Below are 25,000 nucleotides of genomic sequence, written 5' to 3' on the forward strand. Positions count from 1 at the left end.
TGTAGTGTCAATCCTTCCAATGTCGAGGTCTCTTGAAAGTGCTCCACCGGTTTAGGACTGGTACCCACAATAACTGGTTGGTACATTATAAGTGTATGGAAACGCCTGGAGCCTTTTGACACCTGCCTCTAAACACTCAATTTCGCCGGTCATCAGTCGCGATTACATTAAAATTTCAATCGTAATGTTCACAAGGAGTACGTCTGTAGCTCTCAAAGCTAGTGCTTCCTCGCTCTGCAATAATCTCACCGTTTTGTCGTCGCAGGAAAAGCAATCGGTCACCTATGGTGTCGTTCACAAGGCGTTTGTTTGCATTACCAACGTAACGAAGGGAAGCGTTGTTAACCAGAAACAAGTTTCTTGTAAAGGAGAGGGAACACATAGCAGTTCTGCTGTGCTACAGGTGAAAGAAAATTATGTCCGATCATGATTTTCTTGTGTTTCATAGAATTTATCTTAAGTCGGAATGTTCGAATCACAATTTTGAAATTTACTTTGAACACGGGCGAAGGGAAGATTTGTCGTTCGGTGTTGGCTAAACTAGGCACATTCTTTTCGCTGTACACTGTAAACTGAAGCAAGTGCGGAAACAACTTCTCGAATTATATCTTTCTTACAATGTTTTCAGGCAAAATGGTGCGAGCTACCGGAGAGAACAGTTTTGGTAATAACCTCAGTAAAAGGGGCTCAGGTGTGTATACTTATGATTTTGCTTTGTTTCAGAGTCTCTTGCTCTTATCTCGTCAATGCGATATCCTTAAAACAAATACTTTTCATTCATTTTTCTGTTTGCCAAATGTCATCTTGATGCTTTGCAAAGATGTCGTTTGTGGCAGCACCTCTTGTTATTAATGCAATGCTGAAGCGAAGGGTTCTTTAGTTCTCGTGACTGGTACATTTGAATGACAAGAGGAATGTTTGTAAACAGCTACATGTATCTTCCCTACATAGGGAATTATGAAGCTCATGGATGATCAATGTCTGATCTGGAGTAGACTCTTTTGAGGGACAATCTGTCCCAGTCAAAAATTATTTTCAAGGGGGCACTCCAATTTTGAGGGGAGGGGGGACACATGTTTTTCCCTTGCTATTGAACTGCAGGGAAATTGAAAAGTCAACTCAGCTATAACGAACAAGTAGCATTAAAGCAGTACATTAATACAATATTTTTACATGAAAAGGCAAAATCAGTAAAAATTTACAACAATCATGTGTTATACTGAACAAAATTCTGGTACAAAAAGACCGCACTCTCTTTCAGTTTTTTCCAGATGAAAGACATGGGTTTTACAACAGAACTAAGAGGTAGATTGAACGTTTTAGCCTTTGATTCAATTCATCATTATCAGTCAATTTATCTTCATTATCATCGCACACCAGTGTTGGCCCTTTGCTGATTTTGTTCTTCATTAAATTTTGTTATGTTTTCTCGACCAAAGAATGATAATATTTTTCTCTACTTCGACATAATAATCAAGCAAAACGAGAGCAACCGTGATCAAATGATACACACTGTACCTTTCATAAGGGAATCGGAATGAAGCGTGTGCATTTTAATAAATGGATTCCCCCTCCCCCGAATGAGGATCGTTCTTTTAGTTCCCAGGAATCAGATTCTAGGCTGCCACAACAATTTCCTTTATTTGTATCTTGTGTAATAAACCCTTGTGAAACTCTCACTGCCTTATACTGTCATGCAGTTCTAAAAAACAAAAGAGAATTAACTGTTTCTAAAAAACTTGCCAAAATGAAAGGAAATTATTAATTAGTCGCAGCAAATATTTCTTGCGTCAAATGACCCGGGAGACAAATATTTGGGGACACTTTCGCTCGAAATGCCCTAATCCCACATTGGCATGCTCTAGATCAGACACTGATGATGTAAAACAAAGAAAACAATACACTGGAAAAAACGGGAGTTAGTAAACACAGGAATGGAATGGAACAGAATGGAATGTGCTGGAACAAGGCAGAATGACTCTTAAGCTGAATGACACCTGAATGAAATGTTATGAAGAAGAATGGTACCGAAATATACTGGAGCAAGACGGAATGACCACCAGAATAAGGCAGAATAAACCAGAAGAACACCAGAATAAAGATTAGCATGGTCTGGAATGACAAGGGAATGAAAGATAATTTTTCATCATCCTAGACTGTGAATGAATCAGTATGCAGAAATAGAGAGACTGACAGAAAAAAACAGTTTACATTAAAGGGGAAGTAACAAGGCTTGGAATGAGTCACAATATGTTCTCACAAGTTTCAAAGCAGTCCACTCACTTTTTGTTCTGCAGAAAGAAAAGAAAAAATATTCTTCATGTATATATATTATCTGGGATTGATCTTTTTTCTGTGCTTCTGACTCTTCTTTCCTCAAACAAGAAAATACTGTGTTCAGGTTCTATGGCATTGTTGCCAACAATTGGGAAGAGAAAAAGAGTTTTCCAGCTTACATGAACAATGCAAAAGCTGATAGAAACAATCGAAAATCCGTCTGTGCTAACTAAAACACCAAATTTCGGCATTTTCAGGTTCATTCCGCTATATTGTGGTTTATTTGGGTATCATTCCACCTTATTCCGGTGTCATTCTGGCTTGTTCTGGTACATTCGGTACCATTCTTGTTCCTTTCGTTTCAATTTCTGGTGTTTTTCCGCCTCATTCCAGCATAATCGGTTTATTCCGGTACATTCTGTTCTGAACCTTCCGTTCTGTTCCTGTGTTAAGTAATGCCCGGAGAAAACTGTTAACCCCTAAAAACTGTAAATTTCCTCCAGAAAAAGCTGTGACAGACTTGTTACAGATATGTCCAGAAATGCATATAATTAGGTCTACATGTATATGGAAGGAGAGGTAGGGCATTCCTGTGGTTAGGACCCTTGCCTTGACATCCAGAGTTCCCATGTTCAAGACATGTTCTGACCACTCTTTGAATTTGTTCCTGGTAGTCCCTGGTTCAACGTTTTGACCGCACTGTACATGTAAATAGCCAAATGGTTTGCATCCGGACAGTTGGGATTCTTAAACAGTTGTTGTTGTTGTTGTTTTGTTCTGTTGTTTCGTTGATTGTGTTTCATTGGCCCTGAAAAGCCCCTATGGGGAGTGGTCAATTAAGTAATGTATTGTACATGTTGTTGCAGTATTGTATAGTATTGCAAAGGTGAGAATCATTTTTGGATGCGCTGTTAATGTATTGGAGTTTAGTCAAGTGTTATTTGGTTAAATAAGTAGTTAGTTTTTGTACTTCGAATTCACTCTCTTAAATTATCTTTTACAATGAAGCCTCACAAATGTTGATTTTGTGTTCTATGTAGATGTTTGAAACCGATGGATCCATTATGATATTTTGGCAAGCACTTGGAGAATCACAGGAAGGAGGTGTGTTATTATTTTGGATAAGCATTTTTCATTGTTGTCAACAAACAATAAAAATTGCAACTTTGATGATTAGTAGTCAGATAGTTTTTTGCTTGAACAAAAGAGAAGAGTGATCCACGCACTAATATCAGGACAATAGAGGCAATTGCCTCTTATAAACACTTGACTAAATTGAGGTGGACTCAATGGGAGTTGAACCCACGACCTCCACTATGCCGGCTAATTTATGCTCCACCAACCGAGCCGCCAAGCCACACAGTAGGAAAATTTGCATTTCAGATATACCTTGTATTTCACTTTTTGCTTAAGGTAAGGCTTAAGGAATCAATTTTTCTTTTTTTAGTGTATTCACATTTTGCCACAGGTATTTGTGCTGTAGGAGTATATTTGTGTTGGTAAGTAGATTAAACTCACTGTTTTGCTTGCTGTAAAGGAAGACTAAAATCCATGTTTCCATGACACTTGATTACACCTTCTAAGGGAGGCAACAGTGTTGCCTTACACATCTTTTGTTGTGCTGATAACCAGGTAAGTCATGAAATGCACATATTAATTGGATGCACATTGATTTTGATAAGACTTAGTGTCTAATTAAATGTCAGATTGCAGTGTCCCCTAGCTTGCTCTTCTCTTCAGAGAGCTTTAGATTCTACTGGGACGAGAACAATTACGAGTAATGACATGTTCTCATAGAACAACAGTGAGCGTGCGCAAACCATTTTGGCAAGATACTGTCCTCTTTTTAGTACAAGGTTTTGCAAAAATGTTGTTGTGTCAAAACAAGTCAACAACACGGCACTTGCAGTTTTGGCATTTTTCGATCAGTAAAAAGGCTTACTGTTACGAGCAGTAAGAATAACTGATCAAACTATACTGCTAACATAGAGTAAGATTAATTGTATGCGTTATAAATTTTCTAAGTATTTTTGCTAAAAACGGACAGTCAAAACTCGTATTGCTCGCGTCCTCGTCCTACAATCTAAAGTTTCCTACATTGTATTCATTTGTGTCTTGGGAGACAGTCAATTTTCAAGATCAAGTGAAAGACGGACCCCCCACCCCTCTTTTTTTTGTTTTACAAGATTTTTTTACCTCTTTAGCCTTATTATATACTTTCATTTTCCAGGGACCTCTGAGGGCAAGATCATGGTCTTTGATATTCCTTCACGTGGCACAGCTGTTAAGCTTCAAGAGACCCTAAGTTCGCACAAGGTAGCAATCTGTGAGCTTGAGGCACAGGGTCCGCGTATGGTGTCTGCAGATGAAGAAGGGAATATAATCCTTTGGCAATCAGGAGGACATTTCACAGAGATCATAAAAATAAATGGCAAAGGGTCAGTATGGTTTAAGCTCATTGTTTAAAACATTGTCATAAAGAGGCAGTAAGGGAATACCCAAAATTTTAACACTAACAGTAAACATCTGAACCGGTCACTATTCATCCACTCTATCAAGGTCAAATTATATTTGTCGAATAAGCCTTATAAATTTCAGCTGTGTGGATGGCAAATTAAATGGCTTGGCTAATGGCGGGTTAGGGTTAGGGTTAGCAATACCACATTGTATTGACGGCTAGTTGGGAGAAAATATGTTCCGTATTGGGTGGAGTCGTGAAGCGACAGAGCCCAATATGGACTATATGTTTTCCCAACTAGCCGTCAATGTGATGTTGTATTGTCATCTGAAAATCGCAATTAGTTTTGTATTGTGCGATCCACCATTCATAAGGATAAATAAAACTGTAAACTAATCAACTCCCGCCTGATTGAAATTTCAATTCTTTCTACCTGCGAAACGTGTTTGTTTGCGTACGTCAGCAACTCAATTCAGTGCAACAACGTCAATTTCAACATTAGAACCAATCGTAGGCCGCAAAAGTGAGACGGCAAATAATTACCATGAAATATTGACGGCTCGCGCATAGGCAAAACTATAAGAAGATTGCGATACTGGCTCTTAAAGCAGGCTAACCAGTGGATACCCATGAGGAAATAAAACAGCTGACAGGAAATTCAACCAATTCGTGTACTCAATTTCAGGAATCCAACCCCTGCCGTATTGATGGGAGGCCAGTCCTCTGACACCAGCATGGATTCCTTACGGGCCCTTCTCCTTCAGTACTGTTGCTCCATCATTAACCCTGACTGACTCAAAATTTTTTTTTTAATTTTGCTTTAGGTTTCCTTGTTCATCTGTATACCTGTATAAGGGTTTGATCATTGGTGGTTTTGCGACAGGCCACATTAGATTATTTAGTGCTTCAACAGGTGCCCTACTCGTTGAGGCCTGCGCACATGCCCGCTGGATCAATGCTTTGGATTTATGTGTGGATACTGGACTGGTGAGAATTTTTTGTTTTTTCAAATTAAGGCTTACCGGTAATGTTTAACATACTACATGTATGTAGCTTGTTCTTGTTCGTTTTTCATGTGGCTCAATATTCATTCCTTTAGTCAGTGGATCCATGCAATGATGGTACATATACTGTACAATGTAACATCAAATGTCTAATACCATGATGATGCACCTCATTATTTTATTTGTAAATGTTTTAATCAGCTGAGAATGCAGTGAAACACTGACTTACTACAAAACTCTGAAAGTATTGAAAATAAAAGAATGGTGGGTGGGTCGTGTTCTCTGACCAGGCTTTTTCCTGGTCAGAGATAACAACTTCCTTGATTCTCTATATCATTCTCAGCCTTACAATAGTTGTCAGTATACTGTAAAAATAATAATAGAATTTTTTTTTTGCATAATTTCAAGGACTGAACAATAACGACGTACAATAATGATTTAATTTATTAGATTTGTCCCCCCAAGTGTAGCAAAACTACCTTATTACATGAAATTTTCGTGACACATTAATTTCGCGAATTTCGCGATTTAAAAAAAATCGCGAAGTTTAAGTGACAAGAAAATTAAATGTCGCGAAAATAACATGACGCGAAAATTAATTGACTCACATTATGTCAATAACTAAAAGAGCAACTTTATTACACAAGTTTATAACAATCATTTTGAGCTATTCTGTGGTAATGTTCTGGTCCTCTCCATCGCTACTGCTACTCCAGGTAGCACTTCTTTTGTACAATCCTCAAACTGTCCATCTACTGGCTCCTTGAGTGTGTCTCACTCAAAAACGCGAAATTAAAGTGAGTCAAAATGCAAAATTTTGGCAAAATCGCGAAATTAAGGTGTCGCAAAATATGTGAACCTCAAAATCGCGAATTTAACGTGTCACGAAAATTTCATGTAATAAGGTAATCAAGTTGGGTAGAACAGTAACTTACTAAGTACATACACTGAGGATTTAAGTAAAGAAAAAAATGATGAATATACAAGCAAATAAATTAAGGAACTAAAATTGATATAAATGGTACTATACAGAGACAGTGTTTGGACCCTAATTAATGTCTTGCACATGAATTCTAATAAACTGTCATGTATTTGTCATCTGCAAACCACTTTGCATGCATGATTTTATCCCTTTTTAGCAATGATTCTTGATCGAGGAAAAGAGTACAGTAACAATTGTAGTTCAGGAGGCAAATATATTTTTAAGCAAGCCGCATATGAAATTAGATAAGCAACTTGCCGCTTCAATATTTGGGTGTTCGGAAAACGAAGACCGAAGACCCGGAAAACAAAGACCCCCACAAAAATAACAAACCAAACAGCAAATAACAAAAAAAATCATTCATGTCATTGAAAACGATTGACAAGCTATCTACAATTTGTGAATTATGGTAGGGTCTTTGTTTTCCACACACCCAGGCCGGTATGTGGAAAACGAAGACCAAAAACGAAAACCCTGCAGCCAGCCTGCATTCTCTTTACTCTTCTTATTTACCGAATTAAATCTCTAATTTTCATATCGCAAATTCTGCGATATGCATACTTGATGTGTTGGTCACAGTATCCACCAAATTTTTTGGGGGGAAAAACGGTCAAGATCAAAATTTGGTATCTTGCACTAAAAAATAGCTGATTTTTGGTTTCCACAAGGAATGGTAATATTTCCAGGGGGTGTGTGACAAAAATGGAATTTCCAGAGGGGAGGGGGTTCCATTTTATGAGCCGAATTTGGAAAATCCAGAGGGGAGGGGGTCATAGGCGAAATCCCTTCCCTTGGAGGGGGGAGGATGGATATTTTCTGGAAATACACAATAAAATTTTAAAAAAGTCGCAAATTATAAATAATTTTCATTTTTACTGAGTCACAAGTGACAACATGTTTCCATTTTAGCTTTTGTCAGCATCAGAAGATACATTTGTGAGAGTTTGGAAGATTTCTGCAGATGGCAGTCCAACAGTAAGTATTATGCAATAAAAAGATAACATATTATAAATGAAAATAGTGACAGGGGGCGAGGCTATGAATAACAGCAGGGTTCTTAATGATTCTTAATAATTGTTAATGACTTTTTTGTAAATGGCCACCCATTAACTTAATGAAATAAACAAATATTGGGGAAAAAATAGTTGTGCCAGTTGTGACTGCAGCTGAAATATAATTTCTATTATTTGTAGCTTATTTTCTGAGCTAATATTCACAAATATTCGATAATATTGTTTCCAGATGGAAATGGTGTTTCAACAAGCCATTCCAGATGTGCAGTTGTGTGGAGCAAAATTTGTGGATCTTTCTGGGAACATGTTTGGTGTAACAGGCTATGATTGTGGAGAGATAGTCATGTTTAGCAAACAATAGAATATGACCCCGATACCACATTTGTAGGGGTAAAATATATTATGCGACGTTTTTGTGCAATGGATTACATTGAACAGAAATTTGAACAGAAATTTCCAAGTAATTGGAATAAACTTAATGTAGATATTGTTTAATTGAAGGTTTCTTTTAAGAAGGGTTTTGCCATAACTTGTTTCTTTATTTATATCCTGAGCTGTATTCTAGAATAGAGGTCTTATTTACCCATGAATAGCGTGTATTGTTACAGGGTGGTTTTCACTAGCGACGCAAGCATTAAAGCACCAATCTCGACCCCAGAGCTCTTCTCTGTTGTGTATGACTTAGGGAGAGAAGAGCTCTGGGGAACCCTGAAACAAAGTGTTCTCTCATTGGTTTTCGTGAAGAACAATAAAAAGCGTCTCTGATTGGTGCATTCATGTTTGCACGAGGAGTGAGCATGCACCGTAAGGTTCAAATAGCAAATTTTTAGCTATAAGAACCCTACGGCGAATATTCCACTACATAGAGTTTCCCAGAGCCTTGGGTCACGTGCAGACATAAGATCCCAGGCTCTGGTGACAAGAATGGCATAAGCACAAGAAGCATTAGCCTGCGCAGCTGGCGGTATTTTAGGCGCGTGGAATAAGCTTTGGCGGCGGAGCCGTTAACAAGTTTAAACAAGTTGTGTTAAAGTTTCTTTCTGATCTGCACCCACCATCTAAGTCAAAAGTCCTCCTCCCCATTCTGCTCGCGGCTACGCCGCCAAAACTTTATTACGTGCGCCGTCAGCTACGCAGGCTAAAGAAGCATAGGCTAACTCAGTAGCTTGTTATTCTAAGAGCCTTTTGTTAGAACAATAGACACGAATTAACAACAAGTAAACAGTGAATGCGCCTGCGTGTGTTGGTTGTGCTTACACCTGCATCGCTAGTGAAAACCTGGCTTAATAGTTTTTTTCAAAATCAATTATTGCTTAGTCTCGATCAACTCAGCGTGGCCAAGTGGTTAGGACGCTTGCCTAATTTAATTCGGCCAGTTGGAATTCTTTAATTTATTCTTTTCTTTTGGATCATTGATATATTTCATTGGCCCTGAAAAGCCTGTTTAGGGAGTGACGTCAATGAACAACAGCTAGAGCTACTCAATTAATTAATTAATTATGCTCAATTGTAAAAGCCTTTTTAGTAAGGTCACTCGTCAGATCGATGTTTTGACAAAACTAGAATTTTACTTGAGCCATCACTACCCTAACTTGGTGACCTTTAAAGCAAACCTTCCGGGAGGAGACTGGTTACTTATTTAAAAAATCGATTAAGTTCAGTTAGGCTGCAAAACCTTTCAGCATTAGTTTGATTAATTAGTCTTTTTCTTGTCGCATTTTCCTTTATTTCAAACGGTGTTTTTTTTAAGGAGAGGATATGTCGATTTTTGGGGGAGCGAGCGAGAACGAGTTGTCGTTTTTTTTTACCCAATAAATATCACGTGATCATCCTATGACGTAAGAGTCTAAAGAAGTCTATAGGTTACGTCAACGATATCTTCACTGTAGACTTCTTTAGACTCACGAAAATGCATTGTACAGTGGAACCCGGTTAATACGGACTCAAAGGGGACGTGCCATCCTGTCCGTATTATCCAGGTGACCGTTTTAAGTACGGTGCCAACTAACTCAAAGGTATTTTTGCGCGGTTTACTGAATATGCGGGAAAAGCAGATCTTGATCAACAACATTTGTAAAAAGCTTTAAAATAGAAAGTGTTCTTTTCCAAATTGAAGTTTAATTATCTCCGAAAAATGCGTGTTTACTCCGAATTTTCTTTTGGATACCAAGAGCACTTGCTAAGTTCTGCTTTCTCCGCATAGTTTTGAACCGCGCAAAGATATCCCTGTATTAATAAGCACCACCCATAGGAAATCCGAGTATCTCGAGATGCACAGAACGTATGCGCAATAACAATAGTAGGCACCGTCCTTAAGCAGACTCTCAGAAAAAATGTCCCGAACACATGTTTTAACGATAAAAAAGCTTACAGCAGATATTTCGACCAGAAAACGTACGTTGCTTAATTTCTCAACTTTAACTGTACACGACAAGGCCGTCAACGAGAAAGACGATTACGAGCAATGACTGCAGGAAAAAGCCAAGGAAGTGAAACTGTAATAGGAGGCAGAAAACTTTATTGAAGGACAAAAGTACAAGGGTCAAACACCGGAAGAAAGACAAACTGATCAAAATCAAACATGTCACGCTATTTTGCTTTTGTTTTGTTTGTAAAAAATCGTATTAACCCGTAGAAATCCGTCATTGTTTGAACAGGGTACAATGCCTTCGATTACCACATAATTGTGACAATTGACGATATACGAGAGTTTGTGACTGGGGACAAAGAAAATTGTCCGTTGTCCGTATTTACCGGCGTACGTATTAAGGTGGCTCAAACCAGTTTCAACACTTTTAAGAGACCTTATTATTAGAAGGATTGACACTACAACACTTCATCACGTAACAGCAATATTATGGTACCATGTGAAACATCAATTATTGCTGAACAAGATGCAGTAATTTTTGTGACGTAACCAGTTACCGTGGTAACAGGAAAGCCTTGCAAAAGTACCCTATATTTTGGCTTTTAGTTGCTCATATCTGAAAAATGAAGTAGGTGACCCCAAATTTTTATTGCACCAAAGTGATCAGCAGGCCAAGATGACACTCTGCAAAGTTTTAAAAAAATCTGGGGAGCGGAGCTATCTTAAACTTCCGATTATCTAAGGTGGCTCTAAATCTGCTCTACAGCATTTTTTTAAACTTTGCAGAAGGTTTCACTCTGGCATGTTGATGGTCTTTTCGTCGGACAAACTAAACTGTCTTCTATATACGGGTGTCCGTAGAGCGGGGTTCCACTGTATATTTTTTCGCCCGGCAATCGGGCTTAAGTGTTCATATGGCAAAATTTCCAGCCCGCTTGCCGGTTGGACAAACCGAGATCTCGGCAACCGAGCCAGCCTCCCCCCCCCCCCCCCCTCCCTCTCATATGAACACATCGACATTTTTACAAAGGATTAAGAGATGAGGCGAGATCTCGGAAACCGAGCCAGCTCGGCCAACCCAGGCTCATACGAAGAGGCCCTTAAACTCCCCAATGAAGGACGACGACAACTGCTACGAGAGCGTTGTCTACAAATATTATTTCCTGTTATTGGAATCACTTCGCGATGACTATAAGTCGTTTGGCACAGAGAGTGTGTATCATCATCTCGGGAATAAAACTGACACAAACGTTGATGTTTGGAGAGAAAATTTGAGAATTTATTGTCAGGTTCTCGCCTCCTCCACGTAAGACGAGGAATACGTTTCCACATGTTTTTTGGCCACGTGTAAAGGGTGGATTTTTAGTGTTATTTCGTATCTGGCGTAGCACAACATCTATGATATTATCTAAATACCGTTGCTTTCTCACTTAAAAACTCCAGGAAGCTTAAGCAAGCACGACGACGACGGCTACGAAAACGCCCGCACAAAACCATATAGGCCATACACTATTCTATGCCGTCCACGCCCTGACAACAGGGAGCTTAAGTGCGGGCGTTTTTGAGACGCGGACGGCAACCGGAAGTGAGCTGTGTTCCCTTTTAACTTGTCTTTACACAACCACATTTACAGTGTTAAGTGTCTTTTCCCCATTAGGGATGATAAGTATAAAAATCTGGGAGACACCACCGTCCTGGTCCGCGAAATGATCGCTTCCGGTTGCCGTCCGCGTCTCAAAAACGCGCGTGCTTAAGCTCCCTGTTGTCAGGGCGTGGACGGCATAGAAATGTAAGGCCTATATGGTTTTGTGCGGGCGTTTTCGTAGCCGTCGTCGTATTTGCTTAAGCTCCCTGGAGTTTTTAAGTGAGAAAGCAACGGTATTTAGATAATATCATAGATGTTGTGCTACGCCAGATACGAAATAACACTAAAAATCCACCCTTTACACGTGGAAAAAAACATGTGGAAACGTATTCCTCGTCTAATGCAGCTGCACAAAACCCCGAGGAAAGGCTGAAAATAATTAAAACAACTCATAATAATAAAGTAAACGGACAGGGAGACTGACTGACCGAGAATGACCTAAGTCTCCCGCCAAACCTGTTAAATACCCTAGTCCCGTGACACCCCCGAAATGTTGCACGAAAACTTTGATCGTTTTCAAATTTGATCCAACATGTTGCAACATATCGCAACAGGGTGGCCAAACGTATGCAACATGTTGTGCCTAACAATGCTGCAAGATGTCGTTTGGCCAGGCCTTTAGGTGGCTTGGCCGCTCACCTTCAGGAGCACTCGCCACAAAAGCAACAAAGCAGCTTACTAAGTAGGACAGTGTTTGCGAACCCCATCATTGCGTAACTCGCTCTCTCCAATGCAGTACTTAATTCCCGAATGATTTTTTTCCTCAGAGCGGGAGCGGCGGAATTCCAAAATCCAAGCAGTCGTGTTGTTTTTCCGAGAGGGGTACAGAAAATTTTCATGCGCGTGCAACAATGTGACTTTTAAGTACCGTACTTTGAAATAATTATATTTTACTCAAGATACTTTTTGTCGCAAGAAAAAAAATACTTGACATCATTGGATGGGTTTTTTATCTGCTCATAGAGTTCTTGAATCATTGTAATTAGAATTAAGCCCAGTATAAGCACAGTATGCCCTTCTCACGCCTGGGAAAAATGTCGTTCACTGCCCGTGGTAGTTTCATTTTGACTGAAGAGTTTTTTTCTCCACCACAGACTTGCCCTTCGGTAGACGACACGTTCCCTCTGCAATACTAAAGGCCTGGGCAAACGGCTCTAAACATTTGCTTCAACTTCCGATCGATTCTGATGAACAGCGATGCTAAAATTATTTGCCCCCCCCCCCCTCCCCCTCCCTCTCCACGTTCAACAACCATTCAACATTTCTTTTGTTTTCGCGAATGTTGAATGAAGTTGAGGCCGTTTGCCCCGCCTCTTTCAACATTGTTGGGTATGCGCATGCGCACAAATCGGTCTCCATGTCCTTATCCATAATAACAACCGCGGCTGTAGCCTGGGACTGAATACAAGGTCTCTCTTAAAGCTTTGCTGAATCAAGGGTTGACGATTTCTTAAAACCATTTGCCCAACGCAGCAGTCAACATCGTTGAACTAAATCAAACGGATGTTAAAGCCGTTTGCTAGCGCCTTAATACTACAACAGTTTATTAAAACCAAGCTATTGTCTATCATTGTTAAATTCTTATGTAAAGGTGCTTTGGACATGGATGTATGGTTTTAGATCTTTGATTTTCAAATAAAATTTTAAATTAGAAGAGAGGCCGGGTACCCTTACCTTGAAGGATAATTGTAATTCTCTAAGCCATACGGAACTTATCCTGCGTACTTCCTTGCGCATGCGCATATCGCCCACGTTCCAAAAAAAAAAAAACATTTTTATGTAAATTCAAAGGTATCTAAAGCACTGCTCAGCAAAGTCAGGCGTCTTCTTAAGTGAAGAAACAAAACATTTGACATCGACGAAGGGAGGGTGAGACAGCTAAGCATAGGGCGAATTACAACAGGGTGGGTAACGAATAGGGCGTTTTCACTGAAGTGACTAAAATGGATGCTGAAAGAAACGAGACGTGGGATGTCGGTCGACATATCGACCGATACTCGACCGATTTGTCGGTCGACATATCGACCAATATGTCGACCGAGATGTGTCGGTCGACGTATCGGTCGATATGTCGACCGACATGTCGGTCGAGTATCGGTCGATATGTAGACCGACATGTCGATCTACATTTCCTGCATAATCATAGACCGGGGCAAAAATAACTTTGAATTAGTGGGCACCGTCCTTAAGTAATATAATATTTTTACGCCATTGCTATTTGTGACCCTATCCGCTGAGCTGTTTTTCGCAGCAACGCGTTTCTTGAATTTACAGAGAAAAATGGATCAGATTAGATCCAAGAAATCGAAACCCGTTCTCTAACTGCGAAGTTTTTGTGATGGTAGTTATTTCTACTTTAATTATGAATGGAAACTAATTCTCATAACGAAAACTTCGCACTTACATTCGCCTTGAAGAGGAGGCAGACATGAACTCGGAAATGGCCTATTAAAATGTCAGTCAGGCTTCGCTTTGCGAGCAAACTAAGGAAATCTGTGGCTTACCTTTCCGGTGGTTGTGTGTTGATGACCCTGTAATGTAGCTTCCCCTCCCTTCACCTCTAACTGGCACCATTTTATCACAAACAAGAACTCTCGATGGCCATAGGTCTCCATCTCTCTAAACGGCACTCGGAAACAATCCCAGGACTGTTTCGGCTCTATTATTGGGACTACATGATAGAAAGATTATTCTTTTAGAAAATCCGTCTATGAAACTATGAATTACTAGCTTCCACCTAATCAATGAGTGATGTCCATCAAGATGCCAAAGTGAGTTTGGCCAGGACGCCTGGTACTTCCTGCGCTGTATGGTAGCACCCCATCTCAAGGCATTATTTTCGGGATCTAGCTTCGCCAACCTTTCTCTGACTCTTCGACGTTGAATCCGTAACCCAATAGATTTCAGGTAACCGGCTATTATGTTTCATCTAGACGCACTCCCATGGTTGTTTAGGTAATCTTGAATGATCCGGTCGAGTCGTTCATCAGCTGGTAAGTCGTCAAAGCCCCTCGTATACTGTAAACCATATTCTGCTACTCGTCTGTGAACTGTCCACCTCGAAACTCCGAGCATCTCTGCAATCCTTGTCCAAGTGAATCCCAGTCCTAGCAGTTCTTCTAGCATCTCAACAGGAATTTTGAGAAATGGTCTTCCGGGATTTTTTCCTTTTTCCCTATCTATCGTAACTGAATCTGCAGACACAGTAGACGGAGTAATAGTCCGGCGACGAAGCACATCTACTAAAGCCCCGGCGATGGCATCGAGATTTTCCTTGTCCCTCGTGTCAAGGTTGCAGCAAGGTTGCAACACTCTTTCATCGACCTAAGCAGGCTAATTGTTTGATCAAGAACTTCGGCCTGCGTTTCTGCAGCTTCTGTCAAAGTTCTCAAATATTGTCTCCGTTCTATCCACAACTTCTCCTAAAAACTTGGGAAACTCAACTTCTATGTCAAATTCTTCTTCCCACTTTGCCGCCATCAGTCTTTTGTTCGATACCTTGCACAGTTTACTCTGGTTTTATATGACCACGCTCCTCCCAGGAAGATTGTACATATATTTTCGGATTGCATAAAAATTTAAGGAATGGATTGAGTCAATATCCGTGGTATTGCATTACATATAAAATTTAAGGACTGGATTGCCTTGAATGTCTTTTATGACTTTAAATTAAACCTTTATTTTAAGGATTGAACATATATATCTAAGATTAAATTTTGCTACAAACGGCTTGCCATAACTGTTGAAACTAAGTTTTGCTTAATTTGGATTGTTCTATTTCAAACGGTTCAACAGCTGCTTCGTGAATTGCGTTGAATTGTTCAACCCAAAAAATTGGGCTTTTTGCTTGCTGCAAACTTATGATATGCTGTTTGCTGGTCGGTCAATGACAATGAGAACGAATCAGTGACTAGTATACACCAAATGGCCCGAATGAAACAGCCCCGGAGACACGCCTCCCTCCATGTCTAGCTTGCGGTACTCTTACCAATTATGTTTGTCTACGAAGCAGCGAAGCAGCGCTATTGGAGTTACTCATGGAAGTTCAGTTAGCAAAGATGTCAGCCACAAAGCGCCCCAAGTGTCCGTTTAAAAGCCTCTCCTTTTTGTTTGCTTGATGCTGTTTAAAAGATACGAGGCGATTGCAAAACAGAAAAAACCCGACGCGCATTAAAAGTTTCAGGGCTGCTCCGTCAGTTTTCGATATGATTTATTTTAGATTTAAAACCGCAACAACCACAACGGACATTTGAGGTCAAGTTCCTACGCTAGCCTTGCTATTGATTGTGTGACATGCCTTTTTCGTTAAGCTTACATCGAGTTTGGAAGGGTTTATACCTTGCGTCTATGATGCAACCTCTCGAAGCCACCTTGAGCGGAAATACGTTCGCTGGCTTTATACTTAACGGGTCTTCAAGGAAACAATGGGTGTAAGTGATAATGAACAGCTGGGTTTAGACCCCGCCGGAAAAAACATAAACCGGATGGAAACATTGAAAAATGGAAAAGATTAAGATTAACTACCGTTCTATTAAATCATTTTTCATAGGCTAGCTATGTTTCTGGTGTCTTAGTATTCTCAGCTTATCTGTTGGTAGATTTTAGTCAGTGGTCGCCTTGAAGCACATCTGTTTATCAAGTTTTGCTGTCGTTTTGACTTTGTTTCGCGGCAAAGGTCCTCATTCGCATGCCATTGGCTGGCAACTAACCAATCACAGGTCAGCAAACATTGGTGCTGTTCTGAACGCGCTGCAGCGATTCTCGCGAAGAGCAGACATTTTGTTTTGTCCTGCTCAAATGGGGGCAGAGAAATTACATTATAAACAAATGGAGGTTCCTTGGAGATTATAAGTCATGAGAGGTCTCTAGTAGAGGGCCAAGGACAGCGTCCAATTTAACCTGAAGAGGGTAAGCTTATAATGACATTTCAAAGCTCGAAATCTATCGCCTACTTGTTGATAGTGTGATGGCTTTCAAATCACACATTTGTCAACTTGCAGGGCTCATTCACCAAACCAGTCCGCCTTATGGATTAAGTGGACGTCCGAAGTTACAAATTATTTCGTGTGTTAGGTGATTATATATCCTGTTAAATTATCTGCGGTATACATCCGGAAATTGAAAGACCGAGATCGATCAGCCTAAACGCAATTGCGTTACGTTTGTACTTGGAGCAAAAACTATAATTGAAGGCGACGCTAAGAGAAAAGTTAGGTCAGAGAATCGCCCTCGTTTTGTTAGATACCTAGTTCTTGTCAGTGGATCAACCATAGAATGTCATTTAGAGAACAGCGACTTTGCTGGTTTATTCAAAAGTTGAACGTTGTAAACGAGACGATACAGAAAACCGATCATACGAAGTGAGGCGTACTTTTGTGCAATCCGATCAGGCCCACTGGCCCTTTTGTTATTGTAATGACCCTTGCTTCTTTGTTCGCATCTTATTCAGCTTTAACCGAGACCTCTTCCTTCTGGACACTACAATTCTGAAGACAAGCCGCTCGACTGGTTCATAGATCGAAGCTTCGCTGAGGCTTCGAACGCTTCGAAAACGGCCGATTCTTGGAATTGGAGAATGCCGAGTGTCCCACTTCCAAGCCCAAGCTACTCAACGGGGTAATAACAATTGCCAAATATGAACGCCTTGTAAAATTTTGTAGCTTTGGTACCGCTAGGGTAAACCCAGTCTTAAAAAATAAGCTTTTCAAGCGCTTCCGTCTCATTTTCCAGAATTTACCTTCGATGCATGCACACTCGCGCCATCCTGTAGATTTCGACAGCCAGTTGTTTTTTACAGATTCCTATAAATCACTCACTTTGTGATTTTCATGGATTTTAATAGTTCAGTGGAAACGATGTCGATGCAAGAGAACGTTTTCTCACCAATATTTGTTGGTTTTAGGCGTCATACACCGTATTACACACACCCCGATGTTAGGATCTACGAGTTGAACCGACGACTTCAGCATCGTATCGAGGTTTGTATGTACTAACGATAGGGCCAAAATGTAAAAAAAAAACAAAAGCAAGATTAATATTGGTTACATTCCAAGAAGTACGACGAATTTAGTAAGCAAAAATACTTTCGACACTCCAAACAAAATTCAAGAATACAGCATCTCTTCCTGAGCAGTTCCTTGTGAGGCTGAATTTTTTAAAAGCTTGTTCCTTGTGAGGGTGAAATTTTTTCAAAGCTTCCAAGCCCATTGTTGTCCCAAATTTCTTTGATTCAGTGTTCAGATCCATTTATCACAACAGACAAATCGCTTTCTTTCACATGTGGGCATAACACATAAGAATTATCAGTGAGCAAGGTAACAATAATGTTTAACTTTCTGTGCAAATTGTTTTAAGATATCAGCATGGTTTAGGGTCTTGCATTTGCTGTCCCAATGAAGTCTGGCATTTGAAAAGCATGCACTATTGAAGCTCATAAACCAAGAAAGAATAAAAATTCAATTATTGTCAATGGAAACGTAGCGGACGAAGTTCAAAAGAAGCTTGAATATTGTTTTCCTGTCACATAATTACCTAGAAATGTAACTGATATGTGAAAAGAAATGTGAGGGTTCTTTTCCTGTTTACCGTATCTTACACTTCCTTGATAACTGTTTTGAATTAGCCAGGAACATTGCATTTTACATCTTGAAGGCATTACATGTAATTCTTAGGTTTGACCATTGAAGACGAAAGATGTCCTTTTTCGCTTTACATTTTCTTTTGGAAAAGCTGTTGGGTTGCATAGAAATTTATTTTATTTTTTTATGACTGTTTAAAGAGTTGGTGTTTTGTTCTCAAAAATGGATGAGCTAATCTGACCAAGTGTTAGGCTTGATGAGATTACCTTCTTATACATTAATATATTTTAGTTTTATTTCATTAATTGTATGGACTTTACAGAAAGGCATTTAATTCTCTTCATGTCTCTAGTTGAACAAAAACAATATGTTTACAAGAATTCCCAGAATACTTTCAGTGGTAGAGTTTGTTTGTTGCCTCTTCCATCCCTATGTTTTCATATTTCAAATAATTGTAATTTTTTACTTCTGGTCCATTTTTGTGGCTTCTGACTCCATATAGCCTTCGCCTTTAGTGAGTGTAGCAATTCTAGAATACGAATGAGCTCTGCTGATTTTGAATAGATTGTTACAAATTTTCATTCGGCATTAGCACGTGGTCACATGATCGCTTCCAAAAAGCTCTGACTTTAACCATTGCTCACAAGTTCCTAAGCTAAGTAAGTTATGTATGTTCTTTTTTTTTACGATGAGTTTAGGCACGGTTCATTGTTTATTAAGATGATCTTTAACCGAGTTGGAGAAAAAAGAATAGCCTTCCTCGATCTATTTTCTTAAGCCTGCCCAAAAGGCACAATTTTTTCCTAGCCCGTTCAGTACTTTTGGTCAAGTTTTCCCAAGCCCATTCAATTTGAAGTTACGGTATTAAACTTGTAAAAATCATGAAATTCTTATTTACAATTTGAGGTAGCGGTGTTAAAACTACACAGTTTTGCAAGTCATTGTTCCGATCAGTAGATCATTTTACTGTCGTGCAATGGGAAAATAAATACGAAACCGTTCATTAAGAAAAGCCAAGAACTTGGTATGTTGTTGGAGACAATTCATAAACTACCTCTCCAATTTTCAGGACTGTGCGGTACACAGTTACTGAGTTACTTGTCAAAGCAACTTTAGAGAGTTTTGAATGGGGCACCAATATGGGGGCCAGACAGCAAAAACGTCTGGACTTCATGTTTCTTCACTCGTGAGACAGTATCAGAGCTTGAAATTGCAACTAATACAGTTCCCTCTGCGACTAAAATATCTGGAGAAGTGCAAATTTGCGACTTGTTTTCATCTTCACACTTTCAAAACAAAAGGGTTAGCAGTTGCCACTTTGCTGCTCTTTTTACTAAACTAAATGAAGAAATGGCAAAATTATTTTGTTTTTCGCCTTGAGTTTTTTTTCAATCTGAAGATAGCATTATTGTAGTGTAATTTTGCTGCGATGTTACGTGCACAACTCCATTCCTTTGATATGATTCGCCATTTTCAGTGGTTTTTTTCAACACAAGTATTGTGGGCTGATATTTTGTTTTGCTACACCGCTGACAACACAATGCAGTGGGACGATTTTGCGACTAAATTTTGCAAAATCTTGTCGCAAAGTTGCGACTGTATTTTTTCGCTAATTTCAAGCCCTGAACACACATGCACATAAACGCATCTCCTAATATACTTGAAACATTCAAACTGCAAAGAATGATAATGTTCAAGAGACATTTTTTCCTACGAAAACAGGTTTCAGTATCTGTTGTCATGCAACTAACAATTCGGAATTTCAAAATGCTGTATTTTCAAATCCAAAAACGTTACGGATGAACCTGGTGTAGATAAAAATCCGGAAGACTTCATGGTTTTGATTTTAGAATTTGATGATGCCACAGTAAAACTATTTCATTATATATTTCTCTCCTTTTTCTAACAAAGAAAGGTCTTTTTGCCGAATATAATGTCAAGATAGATTAACTACTCAAAATTTATAATGTGTGAAATACCGTATTTACCCGTGTATAATATGGTGCGCATGTATGATACGCACCCCAATTTTGGACTGCATTTTGAAAAAAAAAGTTAGAGCAAAAAGCAGAGAAATTGTTCATGCAAAACTAGTGTGAAAAAATTCATTTCCTGGATAAGAAAATTTGTTCTGCTATATACAACAGTAAAGTAAATAAGCCTATGTAAAGTGTTTAAAAACTGAAACCTTTATACAAACTTTAACTCGTAGTCACAATCGAACAGCACTTCTCTCACACAAGATTCGTCATCGACAAGTTCATCTTGTTGTCCGTCTACAAGATCGTCTTGTGTGTTATCAAGGTTTTTTTACTACTCCATATTTGACAAAATACAAGTAAATCATCTCTTCAGGCAGAACTGAGGTCAATCCGCCAAGAATTACTGCTAAATTGGTGTTTTCTCTGTAAATGCTGCTTTCATGCTTTCAGTCCCACGAGCTTCAAAAGCATAAACAAGCAGGCTTCTTCGTCTCCCCAGTCCCAACATGTGGAGCACGCCAAACTCTTCATTCCTTCGGCATCCAGTCAGCCTTTCTCTTGGGCGTCGCTGATAACCCTGTGCTTGTTTCAACTTTAGGCACCGTTTTCCTCTCTAAAATCACCATTGGTCTTAATTTTGATCCATCACCAGCACGCGCCAACAAAACAGTTGCGTGTCATTAATTTTCTTCTCTGCAGTGTAATGTTGATCATTCGGTTCGGCGGCGTATCTGAGATCAGTGGCGTTTTGTCCATATTTCCAGTAACATGTTGTGGGTATTTGTATTCTTTGCAAAGTTTTATAATATAACAGTGTGAAATCGGATGATCTTTAACGAAATTAACGAGCGTTATTTATCAGACTGGCATTGTAAAACTCCGGGGAGTTTTGTGGCCATTTTGATGTTTCAGTTTATAGCTCAAAAGTGAAGGCTATTTTGTTCAGTTGTTCATTTAAACAGAAAGGTTAATTTATTAGTGGATCTTGGTCAAGCCTTTTACTTTTCAATCAAAAACCAATGCGTCTTTGTTTTTATGCTAATGAAGGAAGCGTGTCTAAAACAATGGATTCTGTGTATAATACGCATCTCAATTTTCGGAGCTGTTTTAGTGGAAAAAAAGTGCGTATTATACACGGGTAAATACGGTAGTTAAAACTTTCAAGGGATATGTTTCTGCTTCTGCTGAGAAGATAAATTTCTGAATGAGGGAAAGTCGAATTAACTTGATTGTTCGATCAGTGAATATTCTAACACAAGGTGCAATTAAGACATCAAAGACTACATGGACAGCTTAATTGTTTTAACGAACAGAGTTAATACCACAGCTTGTCATATTGGCAAGAAAATTTGTTTTTGTTCACATTCTAATTAGAGTTTTTTCCAAGGCAGATAAGAAGGTATTAATTTTGTTGAGCCAATTATTGTGTGACTTGAAATAAACCACTTGGCTTGCAGTCATTCTGCACCACGGTGCGTGACAGAAAATTACTTCAATAATTATTCATAGTGAAATGTCTCCTGAAATCAAGTCCTATTGGCGTCGAAGAAGTGCAACAAAGGCGATCATATTCGTTGAATTTACTATGATGAATTTGCAATGCCTCATCATTTGTTTCCCGGGTTTTGAAGGAAAATGGGGTGCTCTAGATAAGCATGTGATAGTTTTTTTTTGTAACATGAGGTCCTCAGCACATCTCGTGTTGTGTATACTGTGGCAGAGTCCACTTTGAAAGTTTTTAAAATCCTTCTTCTAATTAAAATAGCAGCTGACAAAGAATATATATATTTGTGCCATTTCCACAAATGTCAATGTTGCTCTGTGACTTGTTAATTACCATGATGATCATTTGCAGTGTGATTTTTCATTCTATTATGAAAAAAAAAGCCACATTTATTTGATATTAATGTATTGCAAATTAGTGGGTGAATTTCAATACAACTATAGGTTCCACATGTTGTTCTCACCAAACACTTCGCATTTCTGGCACAGTTTTAAATTAAGTCAACATTCTTTTCAAGCCTGGTCACTTTGTTCAGGGAAAAAACACAAAGTCCATCACCACAGATAGAGATTTTTTTAAAAGCCTGTTCGGTTTTTCCCCCAACCTGGTTATCCTTGTAGATTATGAACCGTCCCTCTTGTTAATAAACATCGTCCCACTTCTTGCTGCGAATTCATGTACTCCTCCTTTAAGTTATGTGTCGCGCAAATGCTTTTGGACATCCCAGTATATTTTTTTTACAGGATGCGGACAATGTATGGTGGGATACATTCGCAGCAGAGTTTTTTGACGATGATGCCACCCTGACATTAAGCTTTTGCTTGGAAGATGGGCCAAAACGATACTGTATGTATTTCACGGCCCATATGGAAAGTATCCTTATCATTAAATTGTCCTAACCTTGACATTTAACACTGGTTCAAATGATTTACTTTTGTGCAATTTCTAAGTACGTTAGTGAACAAAGTTTGGTGAAAAACACTCTAGTCCACAGTTTCAAGGAAAGCCAGTTGAATGGATGTCTGAAAGAAACAGTTTTTGACAAGTCATTTAGTCTGTCAGTGGTTAATAACATCTATGTCCACTCAAAAACTATTGCCTTTGTTCCTTTCTGTCCTAAGAGTGATCCCTATGGATTATGCTCTGTCTAATGCCATGTAATTTTACTCGTCTATATAGCTAAATTGTTGGTGCTTGCATCCTTAGTGTAAACCAGCCCATAGTATCCAAACTGTGGCCAACTTTCAGAAAATGATTGTGGATTCTTTAGATATTCAACATCCATGTAACTAAATTGTTTGATTTTGGTGAAATCCATTTTATGATTCACAGCCCGGTTGTTCAAAAGCCGATTAACGCTAATCCCGGATTAAAAATTAACCAAGGAGTTTATTTCTCTATTCCCAAATGCTGTTCAACGCTGATATTCGGCAAAACTTTACAGTAGAAGAAGTCAATCCTGAACAACAGAAAAAAGCAAAAGAAACTTTCACCAAAAAGTTGAAAACATGAAACAAAAGTTTACGTTAATCCTGGATTAAGTTAATCCGCTTTCGAACAACCGGGCCCAGAAGTCAAGATTTGAATTTTCCAAAGAGATGCTGACCTGGTTTTGGGCAGTGCATGCCTAGTTCTGAAATGGTGACTCTTAATTTGCTTGTGAACTTTATTGCTTTAAGGTCTTGTCATTTTTCTTGTCACTCTTTCAGCAATTGGAAGGAATTTAATTCCAAGATACTTCCGCACCATATTTGAAGGTGGAGTAAAAGAACTTTACTACCACATTGTGCAACCAAAAGAATCGTTTCACAACAATACAAGTACAATCACACTGGACTGTGAAAATACAACAATGATAACTCATCACAAGACACCAGTCTTCACAAAGGTTTGTCTCTTTTTGTAAAGAAATTTCATTTTAAAATATTTTATTGGTATCCTGTTAACTATGGCTTGTACAGTGCCATCTTTTTCAGCTCACTAGCAGATACATGTAATTAACTTTTATTTTCTATTTCTTTAGTGCCAACCTATCTCTTTAGAGCCAACCTATGTCCTATAATTAAGCATTTCTTAGTTTTACTCAGCTCAATTAGCTTTTTAATTATTCTGAGTAAATGCATGTTACCTTTTTTTGTAGGAATAGATTATGTTGTAAATTAAGTAAAGCTGGTGGTGTTGTTGTTGTTGTTGTTAAATACTGATTTATTGGCTAGTTAATACACAGTTTTCTTGGAAACTGTTATCAAGTATAAATGTATAAACAGACATACAGAACTAATTGCCTGGTAGATGAAGGGGTAGTTTCTAAAGAAACTGTGGTGCTGCGTTTGTGAGGAAGTAGTATACAAAAATTGGGTTTTATCAACAGAGTTGATAATGTAAATTAGCCACCGTACAGAGATTCTAAAAGCTGACGTTTCGAGCATTAGCCCTTCGTCAGCTTTTAGAATCTCTGTACGGTGGCCAATTTACATTATCAACTCTGTTGACAGAACCAAATTTTTGTAATTGCCTGGTAGTCTTCCTGCAATTTTCATAATTCTGCAGAATCTCAGCTTCAAGCGCCAATGGCCAAACTGAGAGTTGACCTGAGAGTTGACCTGAAACCATAGATGCTGAAATCAGTTATTGATGCATGACATAAACTACAAATCAGCATCTTTGGTTCCCATGGTACTTTTGTACATTCAAAATCAACGACAATGGGAAGCAATGGAATCTGACTGTATGAATCTTTCTACTGAAGAACCTCTAAGAAAATATCATAATGGTATTTGAGCTGTGAACTAAACAAAAACTCCAATTCACTTTCTGGAGGCGGAGTTGATCTTCCTGGCTACGTTTGGAAATTTGATTGATGGAAGCCAAATTGCAGTTTGCCACTTAGCGCTTGAAGGTGAGATTCCGCAGAATTATGATAATCCAAGTGAGTCTTCCCTATTGGGGAAATTGAGCTATCAGTCATGCTTAGGAAAAAGTTAAAATTTCACCTTGTCCATTGGGCAAGCAAACTTGAGGAGCCAGTTGGACTAGGGGATTTTGTACTTGCCTGAGCGGAAAAAAACAGAAAAATACTCTGTATTTTTGTCTCCTGGAACCTCTTGAGTACTTTGATTTCTGATTCTGTGGGTGCTTTCTGGGTGGGCAAGTGTTTAGAAAAAGTCACTCGCCCAAGCGTTAATTAAA

The 25,000-nt window shown here is 38.9% G+C and overlaps 2 protein-coding genes across 9 annotated transcripts in view; both read left to right on the forward strand.

Annotated features, from left to right (window-relative positions):
* Positions 1 to 79: 79 nt before the first annotated feature.
* LOC138041657 (WD repeat-containing protein 54-like) lies at positions 80 to 9,568 on the forward strand. The gene is given in 9 exon segments (XM_068887415.1): positions 80 to 403; positions 629 to 691; positions 3,318 to 3,381; positions 3,725 to 3,761; positions 3,763 to 3,776; positions 4,508 to 4,715; positions 5,560 to 5,722; positions 7,631 to 7,696; positions 7,964 to 9,568. Coding segments are annotated over 9 exon segments (966 nt in total). The 5' UTR covers positions 80 to 184; the 3' UTR covers positions 8,096 to 9,568.
* A 6,921-nt stretch (positions 9,569 to 16,489) lies between these two features.
* LOC138044185 (LIM domain-binding protein 2-like) overlaps positions 16,490 to 25,000 on the forward strand; it is a 20,665-nt gene continuing 12,154 nt past the window's right edge. For all 8 annotated transcript variants that reach the window (XM_068890880.1, XM_068890876.1, XM_068890881.1 and 5 more), the window contains exons 1-5: positions 16,490 to 16,655; positions 17,197 to 17,363; positions 17,650 to 17,725; positions 22,555 to 22,657; positions 23,521 to 23,699. In XM_068890880.1, coding sequence (XP_068746981.1) covers positions 17,323 to 17,363; positions 17,650 to 17,725; positions 22,555 to 22,657; positions 23,521 to 23,699 — 399 coding nt within the window. In that variant the 5' untranslated portion in view covers positions 16,490 to 16,655; positions 17,197 to 17,322. The remainder of the gene's footprint in view (positions 16,656 to 17,196; positions 17,364 to 17,649; positions 17,726 to 22,554; positions 22,658 to 23,520; positions 23,700 to 25,000) is intronic.

The sequence above is a fragment of the Montipora capricornis genome, chromosome 3 (genome assembly GCF_036669925.1).
Source record: "Montipora capricornis isolate CH-2021 chromosome 3, ASM3666992v2, whole genome shotgun sequence".
In the NCBI taxonomy this organism is placed as follows: domain Eukaryota; kingdom Metazoa; phylum Cnidaria; class Anthozoa; order Scleractinia; family Acroporidae; genus Montipora; species Montipora capricornis.